This window comes from Aethalodelphis obliquidens, unplaced genomic scaffold, assembly GCF_003676395.1.
Source record: "Aethalodelphis obliquidens isolate GAN/ISIS:26980383/991018 unplaced genomic scaffold, ASM367639v1 scaffold9, whole genome shotgun sequence".
Taxonomy (NCBI): Eukaryota; Metazoa; Chordata; class Mammalia; order Artiodactyla; family Delphinidae; genus Aethalodelphis; species Aethalodelphis obliquidens.
Window position 1 is genome coordinate 42,718,065 of NW_020837953.1, and position 18,207 is coordinate 42,736,271.

Below are 18,207 nucleotides of genomic sequence, written 5' to 3' on the forward strand. Positions count from 1 at the left end.
GCTGTTGTATATTTTAAAATTATAAAACACTTTCACACGCACCTTCTATTTGCCTCAGATGCAGTGTTATGAGCTGGGCTGGACTGTGTTATCATTTTAAATGTTTAACTTGCAGTAAACTGCAAGTCAGGTTTTCCCATCCTTGACCTTGAACATGGTTCTTTCTACTCTGTGTTTTTTCCTTTTAGGTGGATCCAATGGGGGCGAGACTAGGAGCCTGGGGGAGAGGAGTGGACCAAGGGGAGAGAGGTGAGCAGACACCAGAGAAGTTCTTAACTTTGTCACGACCGTCTCTGATATCGTGTTGCTGTGTGTCCGCTGTCTGACAGCAACCTGTAAATGCCATCGCTATTCGTAAGTTGGAGATCTATGAAAGCAGTGTGCTCCTCAGGCCCCAGAGAGTTTCTCCTTTAGCCACAGACCCAAAGGACTATTTTTATTGGCACACTTGATGAGTTATTAGAATAATTTCATCTCACTGTTAACATATATGGCAGTGCCTGACTCACAGGAGGCACTGAATGTACGTTTGTTGAATGCTCACTCAGTAGACATTGGGATTTTATTTTCACTGAAACGTTTCTGACCACTCAAGGGAAGTGTTGAGTGAGGAAGGCATTTCAGGGTTAGTCACCATGAAGGGCAGCGAGGTTAGTGCAGCTGGGTCAACCTTTGTATTTCACTCATCCTGTAAGGGTTGGCTTTGCCTATTGTTCTAGGTCACATTTCTTTCACCATGGATTCCTCCAACATGAGTACAAAATTGGAATGACAGTATGGGAAGGTCTAGTAACATCTGTCCCAAAGGAAGCACGGTGGCTGCCAAACCATTGTTTGGAAGGATCAAGGGAATGGCTCAAGGTCAGAGTGGAAGAGGTGTGTGTCGCTTTCCATCTGGGATGGGCTGGACGGGCAGTGGGGGGCTGCTCTCACAGATGGGTTACTCAGCGGGTGTATTAATTTCCTAGAGAAGCTGTAAAAAATTACCACAAATTGGGTGGCTTGAAATGACCGAAATTTATTTTCTCACATTTCCAGAGGTCACAAGTCTGAAATCAAGGCATCTGAAAGTGAATCTCACTCTGGAGGCTCTTGGGGAGCCTTCTGGCTTCCTCCAGCTTCTGGTGGCCCCGAGCATTCCTTGGCTTGTGGCCGCATCACTCTGATCTCTGCCGCCATCTTCCCATGGCCTCTCCCCTGTGCTTCACCTCTTCTGTCTATGTCTCCTCTTCTTATAAGAACACTTGTGGGCTTCCCTGGTGGTTCAGTGGTTAAGAATTCGCCTGCCAATGCAGGGGCCATGGGTTCGAGCCCTGGTCTGGGAAGATCCCACATGCTTCGGAGCAACTAAGCCTGTGTGCCACAACTACAGAGCCTGTGCTCTAGAGCCCACGAGCCACAATTACTGAGCCCACTAGCCACAACTACTGAAGCCCGCACGCCTAGAGCGCATGCTCCACAATAAGAGAAGCCATCGCAATGAGAAGCCCACACACTGCAACGAAGAGTAGCCCCTGCTCGCTGCAACTAGAGAAAGCTCGCGTGCAGCAACGAAGACACAATGCAGCCAAAAATAAAATAAATAAATTTATTAAAAAAAAAAAAGAACACTTGTTGTTGGATTGAGGACCCACCTGCTTAATCCGGGATGAGCTCATCTTGAGATAGAGCCTTAACTTAATTACATCTGCAAAGACCCTTTTTCCAGGTAAGGTCACCTTCACAGGGACTGAGGGTCAGGACTTGAGCATATCTTTTCTGGGGGCCACAGTTCAACCCATTACAGGTGAGGTTGGCTCCACTTACTTTCTGAAAATGATACTGATAAAATGATGTGTGGAGAAATTCCCAATCAACGTCAAGAATTCCTTATTTTTTGTTTAAAAGAGGAAAATGTTGAATTTAATTTTGTGTGCCTAGCAATTATTTTTCACTTCAGAGGCGGTGCCTATTATGAAATCTTTCCATTTTTGACATCTTCGCCAGAAATATTTTGGACTCTGGGTCACTAGAAGGATTTTTCTCAGAAACCAATTTCATATTTTTAAATTCTTTTTCTTCTGCATGTTAGAACATCTCTTCCAACTTCTGATATATCACTTTGTACTTAAAAAAAATGCTGACTTTGAAATTCACTGTTGTATTTTTATTAGAAATAACTAGCTCCAAAAATGTTTTCATGAAATGTAGCTGACATCTCTATCATTTTGAAAAGAAATAATAAATGAATTTTCTTCCAGTATTTTCATATTGGAAAAAGATCAGAAGGTCATTTGAAGGAAAATAGATGGGTAGAGACAAAGCACCATTGTGAAGTTACTGGCCGTTTAAATCCAATTAATTTAGACCTTCTTTCTATGAGTATCACACTTGTAAGATAGACGTGAAGTAATTCCTAGGCAAGGCTGGATATTTAAATATCCAAAAAAATAATTCATTTTTACTTTTATTTTTTCTAGGGGACAAAATTCTGCTCTCTAGAAAAATGGAAATTCTTTTATTATGACCCCATTTGTCAGAACATTGTTTGCAACTCCGAAATTTAGAAACATCCTAAATATCTATCCACAGGAAAAACATAAGTACATGGTGGTATAGTCATAATCTTACCCTCTCCACCAGCTACGTAGATGCGTTAGGGTATCAGCAAGGATAAATCTCACAAAAATAATGTGGATGGAGAAAGAAAGTTGCAGAGAAGGAGTCCATGCAAATAAAAGTTAAAAACATTTACAACGATGCTATATCTTGATTATGGTTATGTACATATAAAATAAGAATAGTAGAAAAATATACATGTTTCCCAGTGAAATGCACCCAACACGGGAGAATGATCCCTCTGGGAAGAGAAGAAGGAAGAAACTGATGTCAGGAGGGTACCCAAGGGATGATGTGTGCAAGTCTTTATTTCTCAAAAAAAAGTTATGTAGTAAATATGAGACAATGTTAGGGCTTGCTCAGCTGAGTGGTAGGTATATGGGGTTTTGTTATTACTCTCTGTATTTTTCTGTATGTTTAAAATATTTCATAATTTAAAGAAATAAGGGCTTTCCTGGTGGGGCAGTGGTTGAGAGTCCGTCTGCCGATGCAGGGGACATGGGTTCGTGCCCCGGTCTGGAAAGGTCCCACATGCCGCAGAGCAGCTGGGCCCCGTGAGCCATGGCCGCTGAGCCTGTGCATCCGGAGCCTGTACTCCGCAACGGGAGAGGCCACAACAGTGACAGGCCCGCGTACCGCAAATAATAATAATAATAATAAAATAAGTTCCCTATTTTCCACTGGCTGAAGAAACTGTGTTTTCAAAATGCGCTACTGTTGAGCTGATAGGGAGACACTGCTTTTAAAAGATGACATGTGGACTAAACAAAGGAGGGCCGGAGACACCAGCTCCCTGCTGATGCTTCAAGCACATTGTAACCCTGTAATTTTAGGCAACTGTTTGAACCTCAGTTTTTCCATCTATAAAATGGGAATAATCTCTGTCTTGCCTACTTCACAGGGTTGTTGGGAGAGTAAATGAGGCTCTGATAATAGAAGTAAGAAGTGGTCTTTGGAACAACTGCCGCTAACGATTGATCAGCATCTGTTTTCAGACAGGCCCTAAACATTCATTATATCCTTTAAGGCTGATAACAGCTCTAGGATGTAGGTATTATTTTCCACATAAAAAATAGTAAAGCTCAGAAACATATTGTTTTCCCATACTCTTCCTTCCAGAACCAACCCTTGCCAACAAGGAACAGGCAAGGGCTTGGGGGTGGGGGCACCTACAGTGGTCGGTGACCCATGTGGCCTGGCACAGGAAGTTCTGACCAACCAGGACAACGGTGAATAGCCAGGCTAAGCAGATTCCCTTGGACATCAGCGGTCTTGGAAGTAGAGAGTGAATGAGTCCATTAGTGGCAGAAACCAAAGCTGGGAGAACACACAGAGAAGATGCTGAAGCAGGGGGTGGGTGTGTTTAGGGGGACAGCACTGGCCCATGTGTCATTTGAGTTGTGAGTTAGTGGAAGTTGTAAACAAGCAGAAGCCAGGAAGCAGAGAATAGATGCTCAGAGCAGAGAATGAGTTTGTTGGTTGGTAGTGGCAGGGAAAATGAGGGGTTGAATCCCCCTAACAGTGGACATCAAAAAACACCCATGTGGTTGTACCAGTCAAGGCCCCAGCAGGAAACATATGTCACCCTCAGAAGAAGGATAGAGAAGAGTTGGATAAAGGGGTAATTTACCAAGGGCAACATAGTTAAGGAAACACACAAGGGGCAGTAAGACACCCGGGGCTAGCAACCATGGGAGGCCCTTTACACTCACAGTCCTGAATAGGCAAGAGCAGGGATTGGTTACCGGAACCTGGCCGGAACTGTAGCTCCATCCAACAGGAGCTGTGGCTTTTGATAGAGAAACGCAACCACCAGAAACCCATTAGTCTGGCAGGGAAGGAGCCAGAAGGATAAATACCCCAACCTATCTCTTCTATTGCCCCCAAATCACCTCTCAGTGCCTCTAATTGGCCAAAGCCAACCAAAACCCAGAGGACAAGGGAATTTGGTCCCTTCAGGTCAGTCTCCCTGCTCACAGAGCCAGGTGAGAATAGACTCAGAGGGACAAATGAAAACTGTCCAGTGCAGTGATGGAGGTGTCAAGATAATCCAGAATCCAGCACTGTTGAGAACACGCTCACTTCCCTGTGGTCAAGCTTTGTCACTGCTTGGGGGTTGCCATGGGATTTGTCGCCCTTGTTTTCACAAGTAGCCACAGAATACATAGCATTGAATGAGGACACCTGGGTAGGTCTCTGTTCCTTGCAATCGAAAGAGCCTAAAGACATAAAAATGTTAAGTCATTTCCTCCATAGTGGAAGTGGCAGAGCCTGGAACCAAAGCCACAGTCATCAGGGTCTAAAACCATGCTCTTTCCACTCTACCACCCTAGCTGTACAAATGTGATATAGGTCCCATGATAAAGTGTAGAAGCCCTGAATATCAAGTTATTTTGTGGGAAGCCGTTGGAACGGTTTTAGAATGTGGTGGTTTAATGTGCAAAATGATGTCTTGGGAAGATACCACTCATGGAATATAGATCAGATTGCATCAGGGAGATGTTTAACTTTGTAGGAATGATAAGGTTCTGCTCGAGGATCTGAACCAGAAGGGTGGTGGTATATACGTAAAGGGTGAAAGAATTGCTCACTTGCTATGTCCCAGGCACTGCTCCAGGGGCTGAAGATGTAGCAGGGAACCCAACAGACTCCTGCCCTCCTGGAGCTTCTGCTCGTTGAAGCCGTGAGAGTAGATGAGCTCTCCGAGGGAGGAGTGAAAAGTGAGCCTTAGGTATTCCTGCGAGGAAAAGGGTGAAACAAAAACAAGAAAAAGAGCCGGTGGAGCAGCAAGCAGAGGGGCCAGGAGGGACAACTGGTTTGATAGCATGGCAGGCAAACCAAGAGAAAGAAGGGGGTCCACAGGGCTGACCACGGCTGCTCATTGTCAAGGACAAGACCAAGAAGAGGCCACTGACATTGACAAATGGGGGATCATTTGGAAGCTGGGTCAGAGCCAGTCAATGGGGTGGGTGGAAGCTAGATTGTGGGAGGTCATGGAGGCATCATAGCTGTTGGGACTTATAACAGAAGTGCCCTGTAGGGAGGAGAGTTGGATGTCTTCATCGCAGTGGTAAGTTGATGTGGGTATCATGCTCTAAGGATCTGGTCCCCAGATTCATAATTCTGAAATCCTAAGTGCATAAGAATCGAGGTGGTTCTGGGGCTTAACTCATACCAATCAAACTTATAAAAACTGATTTATAACCCCACATGCCAGGTTGGTCATTTTCAACGAGAGATTCTTTTCCAGTGTTGGGAATGTTTGTGTCCCTTATCAAGGGCACCCCCATCCCAGCATTAAGCTACTTGGAGAGCTGAACTATTAATCAGAGGCTGTTAGATGGTATAAATGAGAACAAAAGGAAATAGCTCACCCAGAGGTATATGTCCTCCAAGCGATGGTGGAAGACTCCTCTGGTGATCTCTCTGCCTATTCCTGTCCCTTAATCTTGGAGTCCACCAATGCTCTCATCTTGGACTTGTCTTTTTCTGTTTATGCTCTTGGTGATCTCATCCGTATCATTGTCATTAAGTACTGACAGCTCCCAAATTACGTCTCCAGCCACATCTCTCGCTCAAGCTCCGCTCGTACAGCGAGGTGCCTGCTTGAGGTACCTCCACTTGGGTCTCTAGACAGGCGTCTCAGATTCTACATGCTCAACACAGGACTGCTCTTCTCTCCCAAACCTTCAGCATCCACAGCCTTCCCTGGTGAGGTGATGGCAGCTCCAGTTTCCAATTGCTCGGGTCAAAATCCTTGGAGTCGTCTGACTTGTCTGTTTTTCTCAGATCCCATGTCCAGTCCATCAGATAATTCTGCTGACTTTCTTCAAAATATAACCAGAACCAGACCACCTCATGACACCTCCACTGCTACCATCTTGGTTTGAGCCACCATCATCTCTTGCTCGGATGATCACACTGGCTTTTTATCTGGCCAGTTCCCAGCCACAAGCAAGAGTGATTGTTTTGAAATATAATTCAGATGATGCCACTCCTCTGCTCGGAAACTTCCAAAGGCTCCCATTTAGATGGACCCCCCACCTCTCTGGCCTCATCTCCTACCATTCTCCCCACCCTCACTCTTCTCCAGCCTCCTGAGCTTCCCTGCATTCCCTACCACATGCCAAACATGCTCCTTGGGCCTTTGATGTTCCCTTTGCCTGGAATGTTCCCCCCAGACGCCCATTTGACATTCCTTCCTCCCCTCTTTGAGAGCTTTGCTCAAATCTCAGAGATGCCTTCCCTCCCAGCCCGATGCAATGCTGTGGTCCCTCCGCCCTGCATTTCCTCTTCCCTTCCGCTTCTGGTTTTCTCCATTGCTTCTGCCACCCTCTCATTTTCCACGTGCTCTTTGATTTACCTATTTATTTTGGGTATAGTCTGTCTACCACACTAGAATGAAAGCTCCACGCAGGCAGGGATTTTTGTCGATTTTGCTCACTATGTATCCCCAGTACCCAGACAATAAATGTTTGTTGAATGAATGAATGAACAAACAGATTCTTCCTGGCTCACGAGGGTATATCTCTGCAGCAGCCCCAAACACCTTGTCAGCCCGTGAGTGTCTTTTGTCCCCGGGTCTTGCTGGACAAGATCCGCAGCCTCAGCCTCATGCCCAGGTGCCGTGTGGAAGGCGGGGCGGGGAGTAGAGGGAAGGCTCAAGCTTTCCCTTCGCTCAGAACATTCTTTGCCTTCCTGAGGTTACCCACAGGGTGCTGTTAAGTGGTTTAGGCTGTTCAAGCACTTACTTCAGGTAACCTCTCTGGTAGCACCCAGAGGCTCCCCGTCACTTCAGAAACATCCCTCTTGTGACTGGTATGGGATTGTTTTCTCAAACGTGAGCATCCGTGGGGAGTTCGAGGCAGTGGAAAGAAGCGGGTAGGAAAGAAAACATAGCAGGAGCAAGGTCTCAGGAAAATGCACGGGACCCTGTGTTGCGGCCCCGAGCCCTCGGATGCGGAAAGAGAACCCTGGGTGCTTTGCGTCTGTGTCTGATAAAATGACCCCTGAGAGAGAATGAAAAGTGCCGAGGATTAATGTTCGGTGAATCCAGGCTGGGACTTTGCCTCAATCAGGCGGATCCGTGTGTGCTGGGCCCCTGGGCCAAAATCTCACACTCTTCACACCAGCAGGACAGTCTTTATTATTCTACTCCAAGATTTCACATTTACTCTGCATTACTGTCCATGAGCTGTGGTTAGATACTGTGTATTTATTGAATGAAAAGCCCCAGGATCTACTGTACATGCTAACTTGGCTTTAAGCTTCAGGAGGAGCAAAGAGAAATGCAGTCTTTCAGGGAACGCCAAGTTCTCTGACGCTCACGGGCGGATAACTGTTGCTCCGAGTGTATGTGCTAATATCCAGCTGTATCTCAGGGAAATTCTTCTCCTACTTCCACTGGACTTTAAATTAGCAAACAAAGTTTAAATTAGCAGACAATGTCAGAATACACACGATGCCCCATGAAAGCATTTAGCACGAGCAGCCCTGAACACTAAATCAACATGAATTAAAATAAAGATGGAGAGAGTAAGGGATTAAATTACTTGTTCTTTCCGTGCTCATTAAAGGCAGCCCATGAAGCAGAACTAAGTCCTGGTTTTTGATTAGTTCTCCCAGGTTGAAAGAAAAAACAATAGGCATTAAGAAGAGGCTTTAACATGGCATAAACAGTTAACTTCGGCACTGCTTGGTCCCCAGGCATTTCTTTTTTTTCTTTTTCTTTTTTTTTTTTTTTTGCGGTACGCGGGCCTCTCACTGTTGTGGCCTCTCCTGTTGCGGAGCACAGGCTCCGGACGCACAGGCTCAGCGGCCATGGCTCACGGGGCCCAGCCGCTCCGCGGCATGTGGGATCTTCCCGGACCGGGGCACGAACCCGTGTTCCCTGCATCGGCAGGCGGACTCTCAACCACTGCGCCACCAGGGAAGCCAGCCCCCCCCCCCCAGGCATTTCTGATGGAAGAGAGGATGGAGGTTTTTCCTTAAAGTTCCAGTGCCCTTGGCAGCCCCATTAGTTCCTAGTCATCTCCTGCGGGCAGTGTGTAAGGGAATATAAATTTACACTTGATGTAGCCGAGGGCCCAGTTCCCTTGAGGGTCTGGGGGACGAGGTGGATATGGTTAGTTTTCTGCTAGAAAAAGGGATGCTTTCAAGTCCTCTCATGGAAGTTTCCATGAAGAAACTGTAGTCCAAATAATTCGACTCCTCTGAGGTACTACAGCTGTAAAGCATCCGAATTCTGCTCTTTTTCATTGTGTCACCACTTAGAAACAGGCACCCGGGATTCCTGACATCTGGCAAATTCAACAACCCTGACTTAACAGAAACTGAGTATTTATTATGAGGAAGGCATGATGTGAGCAGCTCTCTTGCTTTTAGGATCCAACCTTTATGAGTGGGGGTAGGGCTGGCAGGGAGAGTCACAGGGTATGGCGCTGGAATCCATATAGGGCAGTGTAGGTGGCGGTGGGAGCAGATGGCCTGACAGAGGGGCAGAGGCAGAGGGCCTGGCCACTGCAGTCTCCAGATCCTGTGGAGTATTTGCAGCTGAGGGCCAAGGAGCAGTGAGATGTCCCAGGAACAGAAATTCTGGAGCAACGTGCATCCCAGGCCATAGGTAGTTGGAAAACCCTCACAGGGGTTATTACTTCTTTTTCTTGTGTGGTCAAGCCCTAACCACATGAAGTCAGGTTCCCAGGTAGGACTGGCAGGGGCAAGGTATACCTGCTCCCTTACATGGCTCCTGTCCCCAGGGCAGAGAAATCAGAAGCCAGGCAAAACCGTGTTAACCCTTTGTGGGTTTTTTGGGTTTTTTTTTGCGGTATGCAGGCCTCTCACTGTTGTGGCCTCTCCCGTTGCGGAGCACAGGCTCCGGACGCGCAGGCTCAGCGGCCATGGCTCACGGGCCCAGCCGCTCCGCGGCACGTGGGATCTTCCTGGACCGGGACACGAACCCGTGTCCCCTGCATCGGCAGGTGGACTCTCAACCACTGCGCCACCAGGGAAGCCCTGTGTTAACCCTGTGTGACCATAGAGAACAAAAGTAGTGCCAAGGTGCCAGTTCTCCGATTCCTCCACTTGACCTTAACCTCCCCACTTTGGCAGAGCTCTGGGTGAAATGTATAGTTACATTTCTTTCCCATGGGTGTACTTCCTATACCCATTTATAATTCACTCCCAATCTAGCCAAGAGGCGAATGTTTATATAACATGTAATTTTATATGGAGATGTTCTCAGGGGTGATCCAGACTTGATCAAGATTCCCAGTCAAAGGTCTGACACATCGTTATATGCAATCATCTGTTTTATTTCAAAACATGTCTACACTGCATTGAGCACCAACACAGATGTGACCAAGAAACCCACAGTCCTGTCCCAGCAGGTGGTGTGTATGACTTGGGGTTGACTATTATTTTTCACAGTGAGAGAAAAAAAGAGAGGATAGGAAAGATGAAACGAACATTATTCCCAACTCCTGTTCAGGAATCTGAGTGATGATACAGGGGATATTTAAGAGATTTCGTAAAGTTCTTCCGAAGACCCTTCTCCCCATCAGTTGATGTTCAAATATGGAACCTGGGCTGGTGGACCAGCTGGACTTGAGCGACACTAGAGCACACTGTTTAAAATTACATCCACACATTCCTGCAAAAGATAGAGGAACAGGCCATGCCAAAGTAGACTGATAGTTTTACTTTTTCCTGTTTTATGAACCCGTACGAGTTTAGAGGCTATCAGAACTGTACAACCACAAATGTGATACAGTGTCTGCTCAGTACAAACATTTTTTGTGTAGGAGAAAGAATTCAGTTCACCTACAGGGAGAAATGTCCTGAGTTGGATGGTACCAAGACAGAACTGTCCATCGTGACCCCACAGAAGTATGTGGGATCTCAGGAAGACCAGAAATATCTTTCATTTAAAAATAGAGTCTCTAAATCCCGCTGCTTTTTAAAAATCAGTATTCCCATATCTTTCTTCCAAGGCAGAAAGTAAATGTTAGGAAACTGGCAGGTTCTCGTTCTCAAAGGCACACACAGGGGTTGGGGATCACTGTGGTTCTTGGTTCCTGGAACACCTGAGCCTCTGGCACCACTGGGCCTTCAGCAGCCTCCTCGGCATCCAGGGCTGAGATCCTCATATTCCAGAGCAAAGTAGCCAATCTGGAGGACTTGTGTCATGGGGAAGAGAGAAGGTCACCCCTTTAGCTCTGGATCCCCATCATCTGAGGGAAGTGGAAGGGGACAGGTAGAAGCAAACCTTTGTGTCATAAAGTCATCATTGCAGCAGGCAGCCGAGCACACTGCGACCCTGTCGGTGCCCTTGTTGTGAGACACAACATGCCTTCCCCGAAGTACAGACTTCTGTTTATGATCTAAAATAGATACCTTTGCAATGATTTACCCAGACCAGTGAAAGGCGGTTGCTCATTACATATTATGCAAGTTTAGATTTTCTACTTGATTATTCACACCAAATCAGGCTAAAAACAGACCCAATTAGACTGGAATGCATACATTTCAACAGATCAGAAACTGCAAAATGCTTATGCCACTTACTGACATAGCTTTACACCCAAGGACGTCGTTGGTATAAATATTTCCAAATTCCTTTGCGTTTTAACAACAAGAGAGAACAATCAGAACAAAGACATGATTTCAGTTTCTAACATCGATTGAATTATATTGTCTACCTTAGTTACACATCAGATGACATAGCTTTGCTCCGTTTTCTATGCATTTTAAATCATCTTATACAAAATTTATATTAAAACGATTTTTTTTTCAAAAGACAAATGCTCAGAGAAGCAAGTCTTATGAATACTCTTTCCTTCCATTACTTTTGGCAAGTGGAGGAATCACCGTGGATTTTGAGTGGAGTGGTGAAGCATTTCCACAGGTCATCTTCTCCACACGATCAGGCATGAGGGGGAAGTCGGAAACTCTCTTTTTTAAAAGCATACTGGCAGGAGGGCAAAATTCTTAAGCTCTTTAGGGCCTGTGAAAACAAAGAGAAAGGTGACGGTCACTTCTTTTACTGGCACTGTGACTGGTAATCCCGTAAGTCATTGTGCCTATTGTCCTTTGTCTACGTCTTCCAGTTCTGGATTATGGGGCTCTTCTCTCCCTGCTCATCCCTCCTCCAGGCCTGGTCCTCACACCCAGGGTCAGATTCCCGGGCATTTCCAGACACATAACTCTGCAACTGTATTGCTAATTGTATCCCTCGACCCCCCAGTTGTATAGCATTTATCCTTCCCCACCCAATCATATTATCTTCCCAACAGATGGGTTTTCGTTCAAGTTCACTTAGTTGGAAAATTAAGACAAGAGGTCAAATCTGGTGAGATCTCAATGGAAGTCAACTAAAGAGCCATCTCTGGCACTTTCCTGGGAATTTATGAGGCCCCAAGTAGACACATGTTCTTCTGGGGAAGCTTCAGAGGTAGTGCTTACGGAGGTCGGCGGCTTCTGAACACGAAGGTTCAGAAGGTTTATTTGGAGGTTTCTATTAGTTCAAAGGTTGGAAATGGCTGCCCTCATTTACCTATCACACGGGCCTAAGATATTTACTTACGAGTACCTTCCTGACATTTTCCGAACAAACACAGTGATGATTCCACCAATGAATCCAATGGCTAGTAAGACCCCAACTATGATTCCAGTCAGGGTCATTGTTGACAAGCCACCTGATTGAGAAGAAAAAGAAAGCATAAGCCCCAGACAAACAATACACCAGCAATAAGCAATGCCACTGGCCCCCTGTAGGTAACAAATGATGTTCTATGTTGTTTCTCCTGTATTCAGTGGGAGTTGACTTAGGAAGGCAGAAATGTTGGGTTATTCTAATCTCATATTATGAATGGAAAGTTTTCTGGGTCTCAAGATCTCTCAAGCATACCACTCCTACTAGGTGGCTTCACTGTTAATTACTGGGTGGCGTTCGTGTACACACAGCTACTAAATTAGCCCCTATTTTCATTCTTAGGAATGATAAATTGTGATATGACACCATTTTCCATAGCTGTCATTAAGTGAATAGACTCATTTGCAGTTTGCTTATTTTCAAATACAGGCTTTTCTCTCTTAAAAGAGGTTTGAAACCTATTCTCAGAAGGCTCGTATTCTGCTCCCATTGACTAGAATCCGGGAAAGAATGTAATTCATCACAAAGATTAAGTTCAAAGAGACCTTTTTTAAAACATAAGAATATTTTGGTACCAAAATCGAACCCACCTTTCTTAACTGTTGGTTTTTCTCCATCTGTTTTCCCTATAAAGAGAGAGATGTAATGATATAGAATTATTAGGATTTAGTAGCTATAATTTAACAATTGGCAGAAGATGAACAAAACACTAGCAAAGAGGATAATTTCTTAAGTAAATTGGATCAGGGGAGTTTTAAGCAAGCTCTGACGTGATCTTGTTTCAAAACTATTATTATTGAATTTACGAATGCTTCTTCACACCTATGGGTCTGTAGTTCTTTTGTGGAGGTTACTTTTTTTCTCACCCACTGTAGAGAACAGTGTCAAGGAAACGGACCCATAGAGATCTTAAATAAATAGTCAAAGATTTCAGAAGTTAGGGTAACAAAAGAATCTAAGCCCCTTGATTCTTGGTCCAATGTCAAGACCATATGGAAAACTCACCCATTGTGATGAGGTCTATTTTGAAGAAACATCATTCTGAGAGCAAAATGTTTTGGAAGTTGTGGTCAAGACTGTGATTTGCCTCATGATATCAATTTCCTAGCAAAATACAGATCTTACAGGGCACATGATTTTAATGAAAATATACCCTTTGTATTTATGGCACTATTATTGTAGGATTTCTATCTGCAGCTAAACTTAATCCAATAGTTACAATGTGAATATTCTCATTTACCAAGGATGTGAAGTTGTTTAATTATGAATACCTTCCTGCAACTAATAAAACTGTGAGTTTCTTTCAGGTAATTTTACACAATTTCTATTAAAAAATAAAGGCCTTTTGTTTTGTTTCTCCCATCAACTTCTTTGTATACTGAGTCCTTCACTCCTCTGGGTGGTAGGTGTTTATGAAGAAGTCAAGAGGCCTTGATATAATGAGACAATGGAGAGAAGTGATGCAATCAGGCCCTTCCCTAGAAACTTAGTTCACAATTTGCAAAATACCACAGATATCCAATAGCTTTCCTAATCAAAGGTGACACCAGCCAACCATCAGCTATACGATGCTTTCTTTTTCTAACGGTTGAGTTGGAAAGAAGTCATCCACTCTGTACCAAATCCATCTTCAAAAAGAAGACATCTTTTCAAGATGGCCCCAGGGTATGGGTCCTTGAACCCAGCTCTCCCTGCATGAGCTGAACTCACAGCTCTACAGCACTTACGTGGAGCTCAAGCTGATCACGCCAACCCAGTTGGGAGACTGGGAGATGGCTGGTTTTGAAGCCTGCCCAGGACAAAGGTGTCATCCAATCAACTCCCTAAATGTTATACCTGGCTGCCAACTACCAGTAGAGACAGGTCATGTCTTTTGCTTATCATGTCTTAACATGCTGCATACTGGGCTCATAACATAACATAACGTTATCACCATCAATGACATCATTTGTCAGAAAATACATTACCGAAAATAAAGTTTGTGGAAGATTCATTACTAAATTAGAGTTTACTAGTCTTGTACTCCTTAGCTCCCTCCCAGTTATACTGACTGTGATCGTGCAAGTGTGTCATACATACGAACATCATCAGCCTTGGGCGTTTCATGGGAAAGACATCTGCTGCCCTAATAAGATGACCTCTTAAAAAACCAATTGTTTATAATTACATTGTAACTCACATGTGAACATTTCTTGGAACACTGATACATGCAGTGGGAATGTGCTATAATCACAGTTTTTGTGAAAGGGTGGGGTAGGGGACAGGACAAGAGAGCAACCGTATTTTCCAGTTAATCGAGAATTTTTATTTTTAAGGAATAGGAGAAATCTCCTGGTATGCTATAAAAACTAGTCAACTTGTAATGCTCCATTTTCTGCTGCTCATTAGCTGTGAACTCTTGTTACAAATGATCAATGCTTCTCCAAAATTTTGAAATGCTTTCCAATGACCAATTATCAATATATTGACGATTCTTTCCTCGCTTAGCCCTATTTGGTTCTCTCTGGTGTTTAATGTTAACCATTTCTTTAGCATCTTGGAGTAACCGTAGGCTTTATTTTCAAAGCATGTTATAAAACTTTTTTTATCTTTGTGGTAAAATACACAACATAAACTTTACTATCTTCACCATTTTTCAGTGTACTGTTTGATGGTATTAAATACATTCACACTGTTGTGCAAACATCACCACCATCCATCTCCAGAACTCCTTTTCTTTTTCTTTTCTTTTTTTTTTTTTTTTTGCGGTACGCGGGCCTCTCACTGTTGTGGCCTCTCCCGTTGCGGAGCAACAGGCTCCAGACGCGCAGGCTCAGCGGCCGTGGTTCACGGGCGCAGCCGCTCCGCGGCACGTGGGATCTTCCCAGACCGGGACACGAACCCGTGTCCCCTGCATCGGCAGGCGGACTCTCAACCACTGCGCCACCAGGGAAGCCCCAGAACTCCTTTTCATCTTGCAAAACTGACACTGTACCGATTCCCCACTCCCTCCTCCCCCACAGCCCTGGCAACAACCATTCTACTTTCTGTCTCTATGATTTTGACTACTCTATGTGTCTCATCTAAGTGGAATCACACAGTGTTTGTCTTTTGGTGACTGGCTTATTCCATTTAGCCCTCGAGGTTCATCCATGTTGTAGCATGTGTGAGAATTTTCTTCCTTTTAAAGGCTGAATAATACTCCATTGTATGTATATGACACATTTCTGTTTATCCAGTCATCTATCCATGGATAATGGGGCTGCCTCCACGTTTTATCTACTGTGTCTACTGCTGCTGTGAACATGGGTGTACAAATATAACGCATTCAAAAAATCTTCAGAAGTGCTACAGAGTTTTTAAAACCAGATTGGCGATTGGGTCTGGAAATGCATATTAAACAGTAAGGAATAACTTTCTAGGTGTTCAGCTGTGCAACTGGTTTCGGGAACCACGGCTTTAGGGAAGGTCCTTATGTTTGCTTTCATTTAAAGATGAAAACACCTAACTATATAAAATGATTATAGAAAATTGCTTGAGTTAGCAAGCTTTCATTGCAGTTATTAGAGGATTAGTTCCTTTTCTTTTCCACTCCTATCTACTACAAAATAAGGTATAGTTTAAAAATATCCCAAACAACTGAATTTCTCTTAAGAAAGTTCTGGAAATAGGAGGCTCTTTCCCTCCTGCTAAGTTGTAATGGCAATGATCTTTCCTCATGCTCATTAGTGATGGTCTAAACCTCATAATAATGACAAAGACTCAAAGTTGCCCTAAAGAGTTTCACCTCATGGGGTCCCATTCACTTTGCTGCAGGTACCAACTGAGAATCACAAGCACAACCCCAAATCCCGGTAAGACTGGTTTAGAGTAGATTCTTGCTTCATTGTGTACAGACATGAACTCAGTGTAAGGTGGTAACCGTTAGCATAGAATCTACTAAGATTTACATAGGTTGGCTTACGTTTTACGCTTTTGGGTGTCAACACAAAGCTCTTAGTGTGCATGATATCAGGTGAGGGTCAGCAACATGACACCCATAGCTATCTAACTTGCCCCTGTGGAGGCATTATCACTAGTTGTCATATAAGGTTAGAAAGCTGTGGTCAGCAAACCAATAAATAAACATTCTGAAATTCATATTTCACAGAAAGCTTGGTTCAAACTTAGGGCTTGCATTCCAATATGTGCCCCGTTGATTATTATATTCGTTCCTGGATTTTCTGGAATACACTGATTATGCAAAAGAAGATCAACCCCTACTGGGGTGTCTGGTTTTCTTACCCGGGGCCGGACGAGTTGCCACATTCGGGGTTGTGGTGCTCTGGCTTTGTCCTTGGGAGTGGGCTGTGCTTTCCGCAGTTGGCCGGTCCTCTTTGTGATCCTCTGTTATGCTCTTGGCTCTTGTCGGCATCTGTTGGAGATGTAAATGAGGCAAAACAGAAATAAAACCTAATGCTTTATACTCTGCCTTATAACAGAAATGGATTTAAGGTGGCATAAATGTATAAGCTATATGATGACCTGAATTTAAAGTGGAAACAAGAAAACAAACATAAAGAAACAACAAGAATGGGGATAGGAGTAAAATCCTGAAGTAAATGCCAAATGTTTAGCACGCTGACTTCCTAAGGTCTAAACTCTTCAGAAAACACTGGGGCACGAGGCATTAATTCTTTCTCTTCCTTGAACTCGAATGGCACTCTTCCCCTGTAACATTTATTTGGCACATACGATGTTGTATTATTTTTAATGCCCTTCCTTCCCCAATTAGAGTGATAGTTAGCCTTTACTAAGAGCTTATTATTTGCCAGGCCCTCTAAATACCTTCTCATATACACCACAAAAACCCCTAAGTAAATTCTATTATTAGCCCTATAGTATGAATCAGGCTTAGAGAGATCGGATAATATGCCCAAGCTCACAGAGCTAACAAGCAACAGAACAAGAACTTGGAAATGGTTCTGCTGACTCCAAAGTTCATGCCAAGGTAGCATTCAACAAATATGCTGGAGAGCGCAGGCAACAAAAGCAAACATAGACCAATGGGACTCCATCAAACTTAAAATTTTGTGCATCAAAGGACACAATCAACCAGAGGGAAAAGGCAACCTATGGAATGGGAGAAAATATTTGCAAATCATATACTTTAATATCTGATTAAAGTATATAGAACTCCTACAACTCAATGACAAAAAAATCAAATAACTTGACTTAAAAAAATGGGCAAAAGGACTTGACTTCCAGTCTTTTTTTTTTTTTTGGCTGTGCCGCACAGCATGCAGGATCTAAGTTCCCTGACCAGGGATCAAACCCATGCCCCCTGCAGCGGAAACACAGACTCCTAACCACTGGACCACCAGGGAGTTCCCTGGGCAAAAGGACTTGAGTAGACAAATGCCCAAATATGATACGCAAGGGCCAAAAAACATACCAAAGATGCTTAATATCACTAATCATCAGAGAAAAGCAAATCAAAACCACAGTGAGATTATTGCCTCACACCTGTTAGGATGGCTACTATCAAAAGAACAGAAAATAACACGTTGGCAAGGATGTGGAGAAACTGGAACCACTGTGCACTGTTGGTAGAACGGTTGCAATCACTACGGAAAATAGAATGGAGGTCCTTAGAAAAATTAAAAATAGAACTACCATATGATCCAGCAATCCCACTTCTGGGTGTACACCCAAAAGAATTAAAAGCAGGGTCTGGAAGAGATATTTGCACAGCCATGTTCATAGCAGCACTATTCACAATAGCCAAGAGTTAGAAGCAATCCAAACAGATGAAGAAAATGTGGTACATACAATGGAATATTATTCAACCTCAAAAGGAAAAAAATTCTTACACATGCTACCATATGGATGAACACTGGGGACATTATGTTCAAGCATGCTGAAATAAGTCAGTCACAAAATATCATTGCGTGTGATCACATACATATAATAAATATCCCTGCATGTGATCACATACA

General features: G+C 43.9%; 1 protein-coding gene across 4 annotated transcripts in view; it reads right to left on the minus strand.

The window, feature by feature from the left end:
- Positions 1–10,982: 10,982 nt before the first annotated feature.
- The window catches only part of PDPN (podoplanin), a 26,015-nt gene continuing 18,790 nt past the window's right edge, over positions 10,983–18,207 (minus strand). Inside the window, exons 3-6 of one of the 4 annotated variants that reach the window (XM_027110123.1) lie at positions 16,514–16,643; positions 12,841–12,876; positions 12,188–12,293; positions 10,983–11,602 (exon numbers count right to left, since the gene is read on the minus strand). In XM_027110123.1, the coding sequence (XP_026965924.1) occupies positions 11,596–11,602; positions 12,188–12,293; positions 12,841–12,876; positions 16,514–16,643 (279 nt within the window). In that variant the 3' untranslated portion in view covers positions 10,983–11,595. Of the gene's footprint in view, positions 11,603–12,177; positions 12,294–12,840; positions 12,877–16,513; positions 16,644–18,207 lie in introns of all 4 variants that reach the window. The other 3 variants (XM_027110120.1, XM_027110121.1, XM_027110124.1) reach the window with 3 other exon arrangements.